Here is a 14,972-nt window from a genome sequence, read left to right on the forward strand (position 1 = left end):
GCTGGGGCTCAGTGGCAGAGCGCTTGCCTTGAATGTGTGAGGCACTGGGTTTAATCCTCAGCACCACATAAAAATAACTAAAATAAAGACATTGTGTCTATGTATAACTAAAAAATAAATTTTAAAAAAGAAATACCCGATTATCCATAGTGATTGCAACAAAATTTACAATAGCCAGGTTATGGAATCAGCCAACACAGCCAACACTGGATGAATGGGTAAGTAAAATGTGATAATTCATAATGGAATATTATTCACCCATAAAGAAGAACAAAATCACATCATTTTCAGGGAAATGGAACCGAAGATCATCATGTTAAACAAAACAAGCCAGACTCAGAAAGAAAAGTGTTGCATATTTTCTCTCAGATGTGGGGTTTATCAGGAGGGAAGGACAACATAAAATTAAAGGGAGACTATTAGAGAAGAGGAGGGGGATCTGGGATTAGGGAAAGAGGAGGAAAGGGAGGGGAGAAAGAGGTGGGGGGCAGAAATGTATTAAATGTATGTAAGAATATGCTACAATTAAACCATCATTCTGTATAATGAATTCTGTACAAGTAACAAGCACAAAAAAAAAAAAAAAAAAAAAGGAAAGAAAAAACATAGCCTAAGATAGAATACACTATAAGTTCTTTACTTACCTGGCCATACCAGTTTCTGCACATATTTTGAGAAAGAAATCAGTTTGCTTTCAGATATTTTCCCCCTCTTTGGTACTGGACAATCTAACACTGAACCACTTCCCTAGCCCCTTTTTATTTTTATTTTTTTGGTACCGAAGAATAAATCCAGGGGTGCTTTATCAATGCGCTACATCCCTAGCCCTTTCACACTTTTTGAGACAGGATCTTGCTAGGTTGCCCAGGCAGGCCTTGAACTTGGAATCCTCCTGTCTTAGCCTCCCAAGTAGCTAGGATCATAGGCATGCACTGCTGCGTGCATTGCAAAAGCTTACTGAGAAAAAACATTTGTGAGAGGAAAGATGAAACAGGAAGCAGAAAAGGGCAAGGGATCCTGGTGCAGATCTGCCAAAGACAGTCCAAAAGGCAGCTCCAGAGCAAAGAATGTGCATTTGAGGATGAAAAAGAATAACATACTTAGAAGTATATCTAACAAAGGAAAGGCAAAACTTATACTGTGAAAACTACAAAACACTATTAAAAGAAATTAAAGAAGACCTACATAAATGGAAAGACAGCCCATGTTTATAGAAAAATAGATTTAATATTGCTAAGAAGGTAATATTCACACACTGATCTGCAGATTCAATGCAGTCCCTATCAAAATCTCAGCTGCCTTTTTTGAAGTGGACAATCTCAAAATTCACATGAAATTGCAAGGGACTCAGTCAAACATGCCTCCCCCCTCCTCTTTTCAGTACTGGGGTTGAACTCAGGGCTTTGCACATGCTAGGAAAACACTTCACTACTAAGGCATATCTCCAGCCCTCATTAAAAAAAAAAAAAAAAAACCAAACTGAGACTGGATCTTACTGTGTTGTTCAGGCTGGCATTAAATTTGCCTCCAGGTAACTGGCATTAGAGAGACCTGTGCCACTGCACCCAGTTCCATAATATTCTGGAAAAAAAAAACAAAGTTTGGAGGATTCATATTTTTTATTTCAAAATATACTAAAAGCTATAGTAATCATGGTATAAGAACAGACATAGAACAATGGAGTACAACTGAGAGTCTAGAAATAAACCTTGATATTTATAGTCAACTAATTTTCAGTAATGATTCTAAGGCAATTCAACTGGAAAAGAATAATCTTTTCAATAAGTGGTGCTGGTACAACTATATATCTTTGTGCAAAAGGATAAAGTTGAGGCTGGGAATGTAGCTCAGTGGCAGAGCACTTGCCTCGCAAGTATGAGGCACTTGAAATGAAAATAAATAAATAAATAAAATAAAGGTATTGTGTCCATCCCATCTACAACTAAAAAATTTTTTTAAAAAGGATGTCTGCACCACCCACAAAAGTTAGCTCAAAATGAATCATAAACCTAATTATAGAGTTGAACTTACAAATTCTTAGAAGAAAATATGGGAGGGAGGCTGTATAAATCTTCATGACCTTCTTAGATGTGACACAAAAAGCACAAGTGACCACAACAAAAAATAAACAAATCAGACTTCATCAAAATTAAAGACTTTTTGGGGCTGGGGTTGTGGCTCAGTGGTAGGGTGCTTGCCTACCATGCATGAGGCACTGGGTTCAATCCCTAGCACCACATAAATGTAAAATAAAGATATTGTGTCCACCTAAAACTAAAAAAATAAATATTTTTTTAAAAATTAAAAACTAAGGGGCCTGGGGATATAGCTCAGCTAGTAGCATGGTTGCCTCTCATGCACAAGGCCCTGGGTTCAATCCCCAGCACTACCAAAAAAAAAAAAAAAAAAAAATTAAAAACTTTTTTCTTCAAAAGGCACTATCAAAAAAGCAAACAAAAACTTCAGAATGCAAGAAAATATTTGCAAATCATGTCTCTGATAAGAGACCTATATCCAGAATATGTAGAAATATGTACAGTTCAATAACAGAAAGATAAACAATCTAATAAAGAAAAAGTACATATATAAATGCAATATTACTGAGCCTTAAAGAAGAATGAAATTATGGCATTTGCAGGTAAATGGATGGAACTAGAGAATATCATGCTAAGTGAAACAAACCAATCCCAAAAAACCAAAAGCCAAATGTTTTCTCTGATAAGCAGATACTGATCCATAGTGGGACAGGGGGTGGGGTGGGGAGATAGGGAAGAATATAGGAACTTTGGTTTGTGTAGAAGGGAGTCAGGGGACAGGTAGGGTTGTGGGAATGGGAAGGACAGCAGAAAGAGACAGACATTATTACCCTGTATACATGTATGACTACACTAGTGGAGTGACTCTGAACCATGTATAGCCAAAGGAATGAGAAGTTGTGCTCCATTTGTGTACTATATGTCAAAATGCATTCTACTGTAAAATTAATTAATTAATTAAAAAATAAAAATAAAGATGGCAATCCAATTAAAGAGGGGACCAAATGATCTTAATAGATATTTCTCCAAAGAAGACATACAAATTTTACCACTTACAGATAATGTCCGATAAAAGTATTAGTATTCTGATCTACACACATTTACTACCTCAGAGTTTCTGTAAGCAAAAAAATTTAGAAGTGGGCCAGGCATGGTGGCACATGTCTTTACTCCCAGTGGCTCAGGAGGATCATAAGTTCAGAGTCAGCTTCAGCAACTTAGGGAGGCCCTAAGCAATTAGTGAGACTCTGTCACAAAATAAAAACTAAAAACGGTTGGGGATGTGGCTCAGTGGTTATGCATCCCTGGGCTCAATCCCTGTACCTAAATAAATAAATAAATAAATAAATAATTTGGAAATGGATTATGGTGTTTCTGATGCAGGATCTTACTTGGGATTGAACCCAGGGACACTTAACCACTCGGCCACATCCCCAGCCCTTTTTATTTATTTATTTATTTATTTGAGATAGGGTCTCACTAAGTTGCTTAGAACCTTGCTAAGTTGCTGAGGCTGGCCTTTGAACTTTTGAGCATCTTGCTTCAGTCTCCCTAGCCGCTGGGATTACAGGCATGTGTCACCACACCCAGCCAGGATCTCTTACAAGGTTTCAGTCACCTAAAGACTGGAATGGGGCTGGAGGATCTTCGTCTAACTTGGTTCGTTTACAAGGTTGGAGACAGCAGGTCTCCCTTCCATTTCACATGGCCTTCTGCATAAAGTTGCTGAGTGTCCTTAAAACATGGCCATGGGCTTCCCCAAGAATGCAGGATCCATTAAAAAAGGACTAAAGCCACATCTTCTTTGAAGACTGCTTCAGTCATCACACACACAATTTCTGCAAAATGGGACTTTGGCTTGAACAGGGTTATTTATTCATTTTGGGAGTGGGGTAGATACCAGGCATGGATACCAGGGGGCAAGGCTCACTGGACAATCTTGGAGGCTGGATTCCACACTAAATAGCATACAATTTAATTCCACTTGTTTTTTGAACTTTACTACAGAGGGCAGTTGCCTGTGTTTTACTTTATGTTCCTGTATTTAGGTGTGGTTTATTAATTTTTGCTACTCTATCCCACAATCTAGTTATTCATTTTACTGCTTATGCTATTACAAACAATACAGTGAGAAACTTTCTCGAACAAATGTGAAAGAATTTCTTTGGGATATATATATTGTGTGAATATATCCTATGTTAGTTTATATAGGACATATCCATGTTTACCCTTTAAGAAAAGATAAATAGTTATCAAAAATGGTTGCACTTGTTTATTTTGCTACTAGCAATGGATAAGAATTTCAGTAGCTTCACATCCTTGCCAAAGCTTAGTTTTGTTCAATTTTAATTTTTTTTTTTGTCAATTACATAGGCACAAAGTTATATTTCATTGGGGTCTTTTTGTTTGTTTTCTTTTTTGTGTGTGAGACCAGGTGTCCCTTATGTTGCCCAGGTTTGTCTTGAACTCCTGGTTTGGAGTGATCCTCCAAAGCAGTCCCCTGAGTAGCTGGGATTACAAGGATGTGCCATCAAGACTGACTTCATTGCATTTCCCTGATTATTAATAATATTATTTTGGCTTGCATTTCCCTGGTCTTTTTTAATTGGTTCTTTTTTTTTTTTTTTAAGAGAGAGAGTGAGAGAGGAGAGAGGAGAGAGAGAGAATTTTCAATATTTATTTTTTAGTTCTCGGCGGACACAACATCTCCGTTGGTATGCGGTGCTGAGGATCGAACCCGGGCCGCACGCATACCAGGCGAGCCCGCCACCTCTTGAGCCACATCCCCAGCCCCTAATTGGTTCTTTTTAATGTTATGCATGACAGTAGAATCCATTTTGAAATAATTATACAGCATGGAATGTATCTTATTCTATTTAGGATCCCATTCTTGTGGATGTACACCATGGTGGGATTCATTGTGATATATATATATATATATATATATATATATATATATAGAGAGAGAGAGAGAGAGAGAGAGAGAGAGAGAGAGAGAGAGACATAGGAAAATTATGTCAGATTCATTCCACTGTCTTTCCTTTTCCTATTCTCCTTCCCTTCCCTTCATTCCCTTTGGTCTAATCCATTGAATTTCTACCCCCTCTCCACACAGTGAGTTAATTTCCATATATCTGCTAAGACATTTGACCTTTGGCTTTTGGGGACTGGCTTATTTCACTTCGAATGATACCTTGATTATTGAGGTAAATTCTTAATCATAATTTTCTCCAAGTAAACTACCTATTCTCTATATTAATTCTGTTTTGGTTATATGAGTTGCAATGACTTGCTCTAATTTTGTCTTATCCTTTCACTTTTCTACTTTGGGCTCATAAAGGTATTCTTTATTTCTTTCTCATAGTTTTATAATTTTGCCTTTTGCATTTAAAACCTTTAATCCAAAGGGATTGTTTTGTGTAGGGTGGGAGTTAAGGATGTTATTTCATCTTTTTCTACATGTATTTATCAATTGTCTATGAATAGTATATCCTTTCCCAAGTCATTGGCTACACCTCCTCTGCCATAAATCAGGTTTCTAGCTGAGCTTGGTGGCACTTGCTGATTGAGATCCTCAGTAACTTAGTAAGACCCTGTTTCAAAAAGAAAAGGAGGGTGTAGGGGATGTAGGTCATTGGTAACATATCCTTGGTTTCAATCCCCAGTACTGAAAAAAATAAAAAAGAAGAAAGCCCCTCCCTGCCCAAAAAAATGAATCAGAGGTTTCTGTATATTTGGCTCACTAGTGATCCATTGGTTTATTTATCAGTTCCTGTGTTGATGCCACATTGTTTTGTAATGCTGGGGATTGAATTCAGGACCTTGTGCATACTAGTTAAGCACTCTAGCACTGAGCTACATCCCCAGCCCCCCATATTGTTTTAATTTCTCTGCTATGCAATCAATATTCATATCTGTTATGTCAAATTCTCCTACCTTGTCGTTCTAAATGGCAATTAGCAAATTAGCTTCATGCTCTTCCATGTACTTTTTAGATTTAGTTTATCACATTTAATGACGAAACATCTAGGGAATAAAAGTTGCCTTTTGAGAACTATTACACTTTCAATCAGTTGGAGTGGCTTTTGCAAAAAGCTGGACTCTGTAGGGATCCTGAAGAAGATGTGCACAGAGTAGTTCCATCTATCTTAAAGATCCCTTGATCTTCTCTCCTAATTGTACCTACCCTGCTTCGTACTATCTTCCTGAGGGACACTGGAGTAAAGGAGGCACGAGGGTAAGAGACTCAAGTATCCGCTAAAGGTAAATAAAAGGTTGGCATTCAGCCGTTTTTCTCAGCCACTGTTTTATCTCATGAATATTCTGGGGACATGCTATTGTATTTGGACAACTGGAATTGAAGGTAGAGATCTAAACGAAGGAAAAGAATGAAGGGTTGATATTGCCCTAGAGGAGGGAATACATTAACTTGGCTAATGGTTGAAAGTTGTTGGTGATGCCTGTCAGGCCCTAAAATTCTAAAGAAGGAATCCTGCATGAGAGCTTGGAAGGAGTTCAGAGAGAAGGTGGCACTGGAGCTGAAAGCCCGCAGCATGGGTGCCAGTTCCACCAAGAGCAAGTACCTGGGTTCTGGGTTGGGGCTGTGTTGCTGGAATTGGAGAAAAAGGTTATGGGCCTTCCAGGCACACAGAACAGCACACACGGGAAACATTCAAGTGATGGGTTTGTAGGAGGCAAGATAAGTTCATTTTGAGTGGGAGAGTTCGCTGGAAAGAGCAGTGGCTCGATTGTGCAAGGCCATGAGTATCAGGTTAAGGACTCTGGACTTTATCCTGGGGCTCCAGTGGAAGCTTTTGAACAAAAGTTTGCTTCAGGTAGATAATTCTGACAGCGGGGAGGCAGGGGAATCAGGCGGCACAGTCCTGGCCAAAGAAAAGCACGAGCGCTGCACTTCCACCTGCAGGGGGCCCACCTAAGGGCTGAACGTCCTCCCCGCCCCCTCCCTCGCCGCCCCAGTTCCGACGCACTCGGAACTCGGCTACCCAGCCTGGACGCGCCCCGCCTCGGGCTTCGGCTACAGCGTCTGGACGCGCCCCCGTGCGTCACGTCCGCTAGGGCGCGAGGCTCGTTAGATCTGAGGAGGGGCGTCAAAATTGAAGTATCTGCGCATGCGCGACGGGACATCCATTCGCGGTTCAAGTTGAGCGGACCCGGAGAGTTTTGCATCTAAACTCACAAGCTTCTGAGTCTGGCGTGGCAGTCTTCTCTTGTTGCGTGCCGATAGGAGTATTGTTTTGTCCCAAGAGATATAGGCAGGCAGTTGAGAGGGGCTTGTGCTCCGTGACCTTAGCTGTGCCAGCCCCGACACTCCCCCTAGATTACTGGGCTGAGAAGCTTGGAGTCTTCGCTGTAACTTTCCTCCAGCGCTTGCTCTCTTTGCTTCCCGGACTTCCCTTCGGCCATTAAGTGTGACCAGCCCGTTCTGTACTTCATGTTTCTAGGACTTGATTCCCTCGGCAATTAAAACAGGTTTCCTAATTGAAGGGGAGCTTGTAGATTAACAATTCCAACCACTGAACGCTCCTAACGTCCTGGAGTGAGTGAAAGTAGTTTTTATTTGCACACCCTCGAAGATTGCGTGATTTTTTGGGGGGATAAGTTTGATGATAGAGTCTCTGAAAGTTTCGTCCATGCAACTTTCATTCTTTCGGAAATATATGTTACCATCGATTGTGCAGGCACCGTAGGTTTTGGGGATGCCATGATGAACAAGACACTGTTCTCTAGGAGTTTATGTTTTAGTGCGAAGGGGGCCAAAGACAAAAATAGAGAGGCCTGTGCTAGTAGGGAAATATGCAAGGCTTATGGTAGAAACATAGAGATGGGAACTACTTGGACCTATCAGAGGGAGGTCGTGATGTTTATAACCAGCGAAGTGAATAGCTAGGAACTCCAGAGAGAAACTCCAGTCCTTTGAAACAGAAAAGAGATTAGTGTTTTCTAGGAATAGCAGGCCAGGGTAACTGGAGAGTGGTGAGCCAAGGTTTAGAATGGTGAGAAAACGTTGAGAATGTAAATAGGAGCCAGATGCTATGGTAAGAAGTTTGAAATGTGTTTAAAGAGAAATAGGAATAGTTTCCCACAGAGAACTGATCTTGGGTCAGTCATGTAGAACCACACAAACCATATCACAGCTCTTTAAACATTTGAATATGACTGACATGTTCTTTGAACCCCCCTTTCATTTGCCAACACCCCTCCAAGCTATGGTTCCTCTACTGTCTTAACCAGAGGATTTGTGAACACTTTAAAAGTGTGAGGAATTTAAAAATGTAAATTATGTGTGCACATTTTAAAATGAAAGAATCTAAGACTCTATACAGATTCTCAGAGTAAAGAGTAATAACTATGGCTTAAACATTTCTCATCTTGTTACTGTTCTCCAGAATAGCAGAACACAGTATCAACTTTAACCCAGACTAGTTCTCACCTGTGAAGTGAAAACAATAGGTAATTATGATTAAATGAGATGATTTTCAGAAAGTGTTTAATGATAAACTGTGAGGTGTTAAGGTTGCGGCACTGTGCCACACAGTGCCACTATTATTAACAAACATCTGCATCCCTGGGATGGAAGGACAATGTATAGATGCTCTTTCTTTAGCATTTTATAAGCACTAAGTGCCTATCCTGGGTAGAGCCCTTGATGGAAAAATCTGCCTCCCAGAAGCTTGTCATCTAGTTCCAAGAGGAGGAGGGGGGCGGGCGGGTGGTGTGTATGCGTGTATCCTGAGGGGGGCATAAGTAAAATGCTCTGGGATCTGGAACTGTAAAAGAGGTCTCAACCTCCATTGGAAGTAAGTGCTTATTGGAGTTCACATTTGAAGTGGGTTTGAACAGATCGAGTCTAATCACAAAATCAATACTACACGTACATTTATTCTCGATGATATGGTAAGACCAGTTGAAACACTGCAATCACTTACACTATCCGGTAAATATTGAGCAGTAGCTTTCGTGAGAGGGAACCTATCTTTTGTGCAGTCTGTTTACTATACATTGCTTGTTCTGGGCAGTCCTTATCTTCATGCTCCGGAACAAAGTACACACACACACACACACACACCGCCTTCTCCGAAACGAAAGGCCCCGCGCCTTCAGGGGTGGGGTGGGATTCGACGAGGCCGGACCATACAATGGGGGACGTTTTGCCTTAGCTCTCACATCCCCATCCGCCGCGGGCCGCGCTCGGCAGGGATTTGCCTTCAAGGATCCTTTCGCCCCTCCCCTGCAGCCCGGGGAGCGCAGCCACTGCCCGGCCGGGCGCCCTCCCTTTCTCGCGCGTCCCTCCTCCTCCACCGGGAGCCGGAAAACCCGGAGCGAACCGGCCCAGCCCGGCGGCGCATGCTCAGTAGTGAGCAGGTTCAGTGTTCTAGTAGGAAGCTCCAGCGCTACACCGGCGTCGGCGGCGGCCGCGGCGGCAGCTCGGGGCAGCCAGATTCCCCAACAACGACCTCGGGCTCGTCCCCTCCCCCGCTAGACCCCAGCCCCAGCCCCGCCGCGCCGGGAGGGTCTGGTGTTCGGGAGTCTGCTGGGCAGAGCGGGCGCCGCGGTCGGAGCGTCCCTCCACACGCCCTCCCCCAGCCGCCCGCTCCTCGGCGGGCCAGGCCGGGCCCGGGAGCGCGGCCCCGGCAGGCGGGCGGCGTCCGCGGCGGAGGGCAGCCCGGGGCGGCGCCGGCGGGCCGGGGAGGGGCGGGGGGCCTGGCCCCGGGGCGGTGGTGCGGGATGCCGCCGCCGCCGCCGGCGGGCTGCTTTCGCTCTCCGCGGCTGGTGCTGGTGTCGGGTGGGTGGCCGGGTGCGGGCCTCGCCCCCCAGCCGCCTCGCTAGGGCTAGCCCGGCCGCGCGGCGCCGGGAGGGGGCCGGGCCGTCCGGAGAAGCCCCGGCCCTATTCCGCGCTGCGAGCTCGCCCTCTCGCGGCTCCCCGGCCCGGCCGCCGCCGCCGCAGCCGCCCCGCTCCCCGCCCAGAGGCGCCCTGGGGGCACCATGCAGGCGCAGCAGCTGCCCTACGAGTTTTTCAGCGAGGAGAACGCGCCCAAGTGGCGGGGGCTGCTGGTGCCTGCGCTGAAAAAGGTGAGGAGCGCGCGGAACCCCGCTTCCCGGCTGCAGCCCCCAGCGCGGGCGCCAGGCTGGGCGAGGGCTGGGGAGGCGGGGCGCACAGGGCAGTCTTTCTTCCCTGTCTCATCATCTCTCCTGAAAGGACCGCGCACACTAGGTTTTCCTACTCTAGGCTGGCTCTCGGTGTTGACATTCACCCGATGAGTGGGAAGGCCGCAAGAAGCCAGTTTGTCCGAATAATCCAACCACCGTTGCCTTGCCCCTTGATTCAGACAACAATTGGAGGAGCTTCAGTTTTCAGTGGAGGTCAAAGCAGGACACTTTTCCGCCTTCTGGGTCTTATGGCAGAGCTGCTGTCAGCCTCCGGTTTTAGGTGTCCAGTACTCTCGTTTTACTGGCTCAAGAATGCTCTGGCCATAATGCTTGCTCTAAGTAATTGCGAGCTTGCCTGCCAACGAGAACGAGGCCTGCTTTGCTTTGCTCTGCTCGTCCTCAGTAATAACTCTACAGTCTGCTGACACCCCCGCTCCCCCATTAACAGGGGCCGTTGCCCTTGCCACTGTTTTCAGATTTTGCGGGGGTTTGGGTGGTTTGAGAATCTTAGTATGGTCATTTGGTTTATTAAGAATTTTTAACCTATGTATGTTACTTTCAGCTTGCCTCTTTGTTAAGTAAAGTTACGCTGCAAGTGTAAAAACTTCTAAAGCAACATTGTGACAGTAAATACAGTATTAAAACATCTGAAATCGGTGTGTTTGAATGAATTTAAAAACAGATAATTTTGTTTCCTTTTCTTCATTTACCTTTTCAATAGACATTGTTTTTATATCGTTTCTTCTTTTTGCTCAAAGAATGGTCAGGCTCTCTAGTTAAAATATCATTTTGCTCCTCCTGAGAATTGAGATAATGGTGTACCTTTGATGCAAAACATTTATACTTTACCATAAATATCTTAAAAGGTATGATATTTTTCCAAGGCTAGCAACTTTTACTTTCCTTTTGACCTGTTGTCCCCCTCTCCCTCTTGGTGTATGACAATGGAAACTATTTGGTTTGTTAGTAGAATTTGCTCTTTCAAATTTATGTTATGACTTTCCCTCTCAAGTGTTTCACTAGTTGCAAACATCTCTGTGATAATTTCTAAGAAAATCAAAGAGATGTCATATATCTTATATTTGATTCATTAAGCATTCCATCAGGTTTTATTCTATTTACTTTTGCTTTACCTGAAAACTTATTAGCTTGTAATAGAAGGGGAGACATGTGTCAGTGACACTAGAAGCTGGTATCCTGACAGGGTAAGGGGACAATGAAAATTTGTTTCAAGATGTGTTTAAAACAAAACAAAACCTCTAAAGCATTACCAGTTTGGGGCCATTTTGTTGGAAGCAAGCAGCTCCTATCTTGAGGGAATCACCAAGATACAAGATGAGGATCTTTGTAGGAATGGAAAGAGCACTGTAGGGGCTAAGCAGACCTGGTCTAATTGCCACATGGGTGGCCCTTGTTAAATCTGTCCATAGATACATTTTATTTTACTGGCACAATGTTGTTTTATTTTTAAATGTAATTATTTGCCAATATTTAAAAATGGGAATACTACACAAAATCTCAATTTTCAGTTTTTTTGACTAGGAATATCTCTCCACTTAGAGTCCCCAGTCTAGCAAGGCAGTATAAACTGCTGGAGTTGAGTAAATGTTTTCCCTGTTTAGACAGGACATGTATTCCAGTTTTCCACATTCTTAGTTGTGGTGTTTGATGTTTGCTTATTTACATAACCCAAGTTTTGACTTTAAGCAGAGTACCATTGAAGAATTAATGGGAGGAGAGGAAATGTACACCATCTACTTGATATGTAAGGTTCTTCCAGTAATTTAACTATCCACTGGCAACAATTCTGAGATATCAAAGACAAAGTTAAAAATATATTTCTTGGTCAAATATGTAGCTCAAAAGCTGCATTTTTCACATACCTGCTGGACATTTCATATGCATATGTCCATATCTTGAACTCTTCCTTCAGACTCTTAGACTACTGTGCCCCATTTGTGTTCTCTCACCTGAGGTCTCTGGATAGGCTGTTTCCTTCACCTGGGATGTCCTAATTTGCTGGACTTGACATTTCTCATCCTCTGGGACTCAACCCTATTGCTTTCCTAAATCTCCAGGGCTGAATTGGATGTTACTCCTTTGTTTTGTTTTAGCCCCCATCCTAACTCTTAGCAGTGAATTTTGGGTTCCAATTTACTGTGTGTCCCCCTTGCCCCAACTGTACTGAATGCTTTCAGAGAACAGGGATGATATCGTACCCTCATTTTATTCCCCTTACATACACTGCCTGATATCTGTTAGGCATTCAATTTTAATAAACCGAGTCAGGGAATACCCAAACTAAAACTATCACCTTCTCCTCCATCTGCCAGTTTTAAATTTCTTTTTTGATTAATAGCTTTAGTATTTTATTTGACTGGTTCAAGACTTTGAAGTAATCTCTGACTTTTCTCTGTGCATTACTGACCACATTTGGACTAAGGTTGTATGTTTTTTTTCCCTTTGATATTGTTCTATTCCTTCCTCTAACTGCTCTAATTGAACCTCCTTTCCTAGATTAATGTGATAGCCTCTTAGTTCACTGCCTCCTCACTTGCCCTTTATCTATTTTTCAAAATTCAGAAATTATAGGATAGTTCTGAACATGTCACACTCTTGTTCAGAACCTTTGATGTCTTTTGAGCTTAATGTAGGATAAAGTGCAGTTTTTAGCATGGAATTGTTGGTGATTTATGATCTGGCTTCATTGTGATCTTCTGACTGGATTCCCTCCCATAATCTTTCCTGTTCTTTATGATTTAGCCAGATAGTACTGCCACTTTTCCTGAAATGTTTAGAATGTCCCACTGTATCTCTTTCCATCTATCAGCTTAAGTCCTGTCTTATCCCACAGATATATCATGCCTACTTCAGACTATGTATTTCCTTTGGCACTAAGGATACTGAGGTAAACAACATAATCAGAAAGACTAAGTTAGAACATGATGAGGTGAGTCTGGAGAGAGAATTGGTTATAAACTTTTTTGTTAAGTTGGAGTTTGAAGAGATAGAAGCCATAGGAGGATTATTGTCATTTGTTTGTTAGGGGTAGGACTTATTTCTTTTTTGTACTGGGAATTGAATCCTTAGGTGAATTCCATGAGCTAATCCCCAGCACTTTTAATTGGTCCTTTCTAAATTACCCAGGCTAACCTCAAACTTGTGATCCTCCTTCCTCTGCCTCCAGAAGTTGCTAGCATTACAACAGAACTGGTGGCATAATACCAAATTTGAATTTTAGAAAATTCACTTTCACACATAATAGACAATGGGCTGGAGGGCTGGGGTTGTGGCTCAGTGGTAGAGTGCTTGCCTAGCATGTGTGAGGCACTGGGTTCAATTTCAGCTCCACATATAAATAAATGAATAAAATAAAAGTTCATTAACTTTTAAAAAATAAAAAAAGAAAATGGGTTGGAAAAGAATGAGACTTGAATCAAGGAGAAAAGTTAGAAAGCTAGTTTGTTAGTTCAAATAAGAGATGATATACATTTGAATTAAGGCTACATTTGAACTAGAATGGAAGTGTGATAGATTCTATTTTGTTGAGAGATGTTTAAAAGGCAGTATTGATGGGGTCTAGTATCTGATGGGGGAAGTTAAGGATAACAGGAAGAGTTGTTTCTGAGTTGAGTGCCTTTGATCTGGATAGAGAATTGTAGAGGACTTTGGGATGGAGAGAAGAGTGGCATAAAATGATTTTTGGACATGTTGATTTAAAAGTCCCTTTGGGTTATCCAGCTGTACTTTTCCAACTGGTAATTGGCTGTTGATATCTAATGAAGCAGAGTTGAAACTTCTACTTATGTAAGTAAAGCTATAAGTGTAGTCAGGTATAGTGGTACACACATTCCAGTGACTCAGAAGCCAAGGTAAGAGAATGGCATTATTAAATTACCCAAGGTGAAGGTCATTTGGGGCAACTTAATAAGACCCTGTCTGAAAATATGTAGGGCTGAGGATATAACTCAGTGAAGACGACTCCTGGGTTCATTTCTCAGTATTGGTGGTGGCTGGGGGAGGGAGGAGGAATAAAGCTATAGATGAAATCTGTATCTATAGAAAGACTTATACATGAATGTTTCATGGCAGCTGTGTTCAGCCAAAAACTAGAAAGAATTCAAATGTCCATCTATAAGAATGAATAAATAAATTATGATATAGCCATATAGTGGAATAAGAAGGAATGAACTAGGGCTGGTGGTAGAGCACTTGTCCAACATATTCAAGGTCCTGGGTTCATTTCCCAGCATTGTAAATGAAAATAAAAGAAAAAACTACCAATACACCTGACAATATGGCTGAATCTTAATTTAGCTGAAAAAGCCAAACCAAAAGCATATATTCTGTAAAATTCTATTTATATGAAATTCTAGAAAATGCAAATAATATAGATCATTGTTTGTTTTAAAGAGAGGATTATATGTTCACTTATCTAGATTGTGTTGATGGTTTCAGGAAATATTTGTTTATTTTGAGACAAGATATCACTAAATGTTTTAGAGCCTTGCTAAGTTGCTGAGGCTGGCCTTGAACTTATCCTCCTGCCTCAACCTCCTGAGCCGCTATGCTAAAATTTTTCATATTGACCAGTTTTAGATATCTACAGTTTATTGTATGTCAGTTGTAACTCAGTGCCTAAAAAGTGTTAGACTTCACAGCTAAGGGGTCATCGATCATTTGTTTCAGAACAGTTTTATTTAAAGGGTAGAAGATGAACATGCATGAAAAAAGAATGCAGATGACCTTCTCCCATCTCCAATTTTT

At 42.0% G+C, this 14,972-nt stretch overlaps 1 protein-coding gene across 3 annotated transcripts in view; it reads left to right on the plus strand.

The window, feature by feature from the left end:
• Positions 1 to 9,904: 9,904 nt before the first annotated feature.
• SOS1 (SOS Ras/Rac guanine nucleotide exchange factor 1) overlaps positions 9,905 to 14,972 on the plus strand; it is a 119,266-nt gene continuing 114,198 nt past the window's right edge. For all 3 annotated transcript variants that reach the window (XM_081263810.1, XM_081263811.1, XM_081263812.1), the window contains exon 1: positions 9,905 to 10,127. In XM_081263810.1, the coding sequence (XP_081119936.1) occupies positions 10,041 to 10,127 (87 nt within the window). In that variant the 5' untranslated portion in view covers positions 9,905 to 10,040. The remainder of the gene's footprint in view (positions 10,128 to 14,972) is intronic.

This window comes from Spermophilus citellus (genome assembly GCF_964194105.1).
Source record: "Spermophilus citellus genome assembly, chromosome: 13".
Taxonomy (NCBI): Eukaryota; Metazoa; Chordata; class Mammalia; order Rodentia; family Sciuridae; genus Spermophilus; species Spermophilus citellus.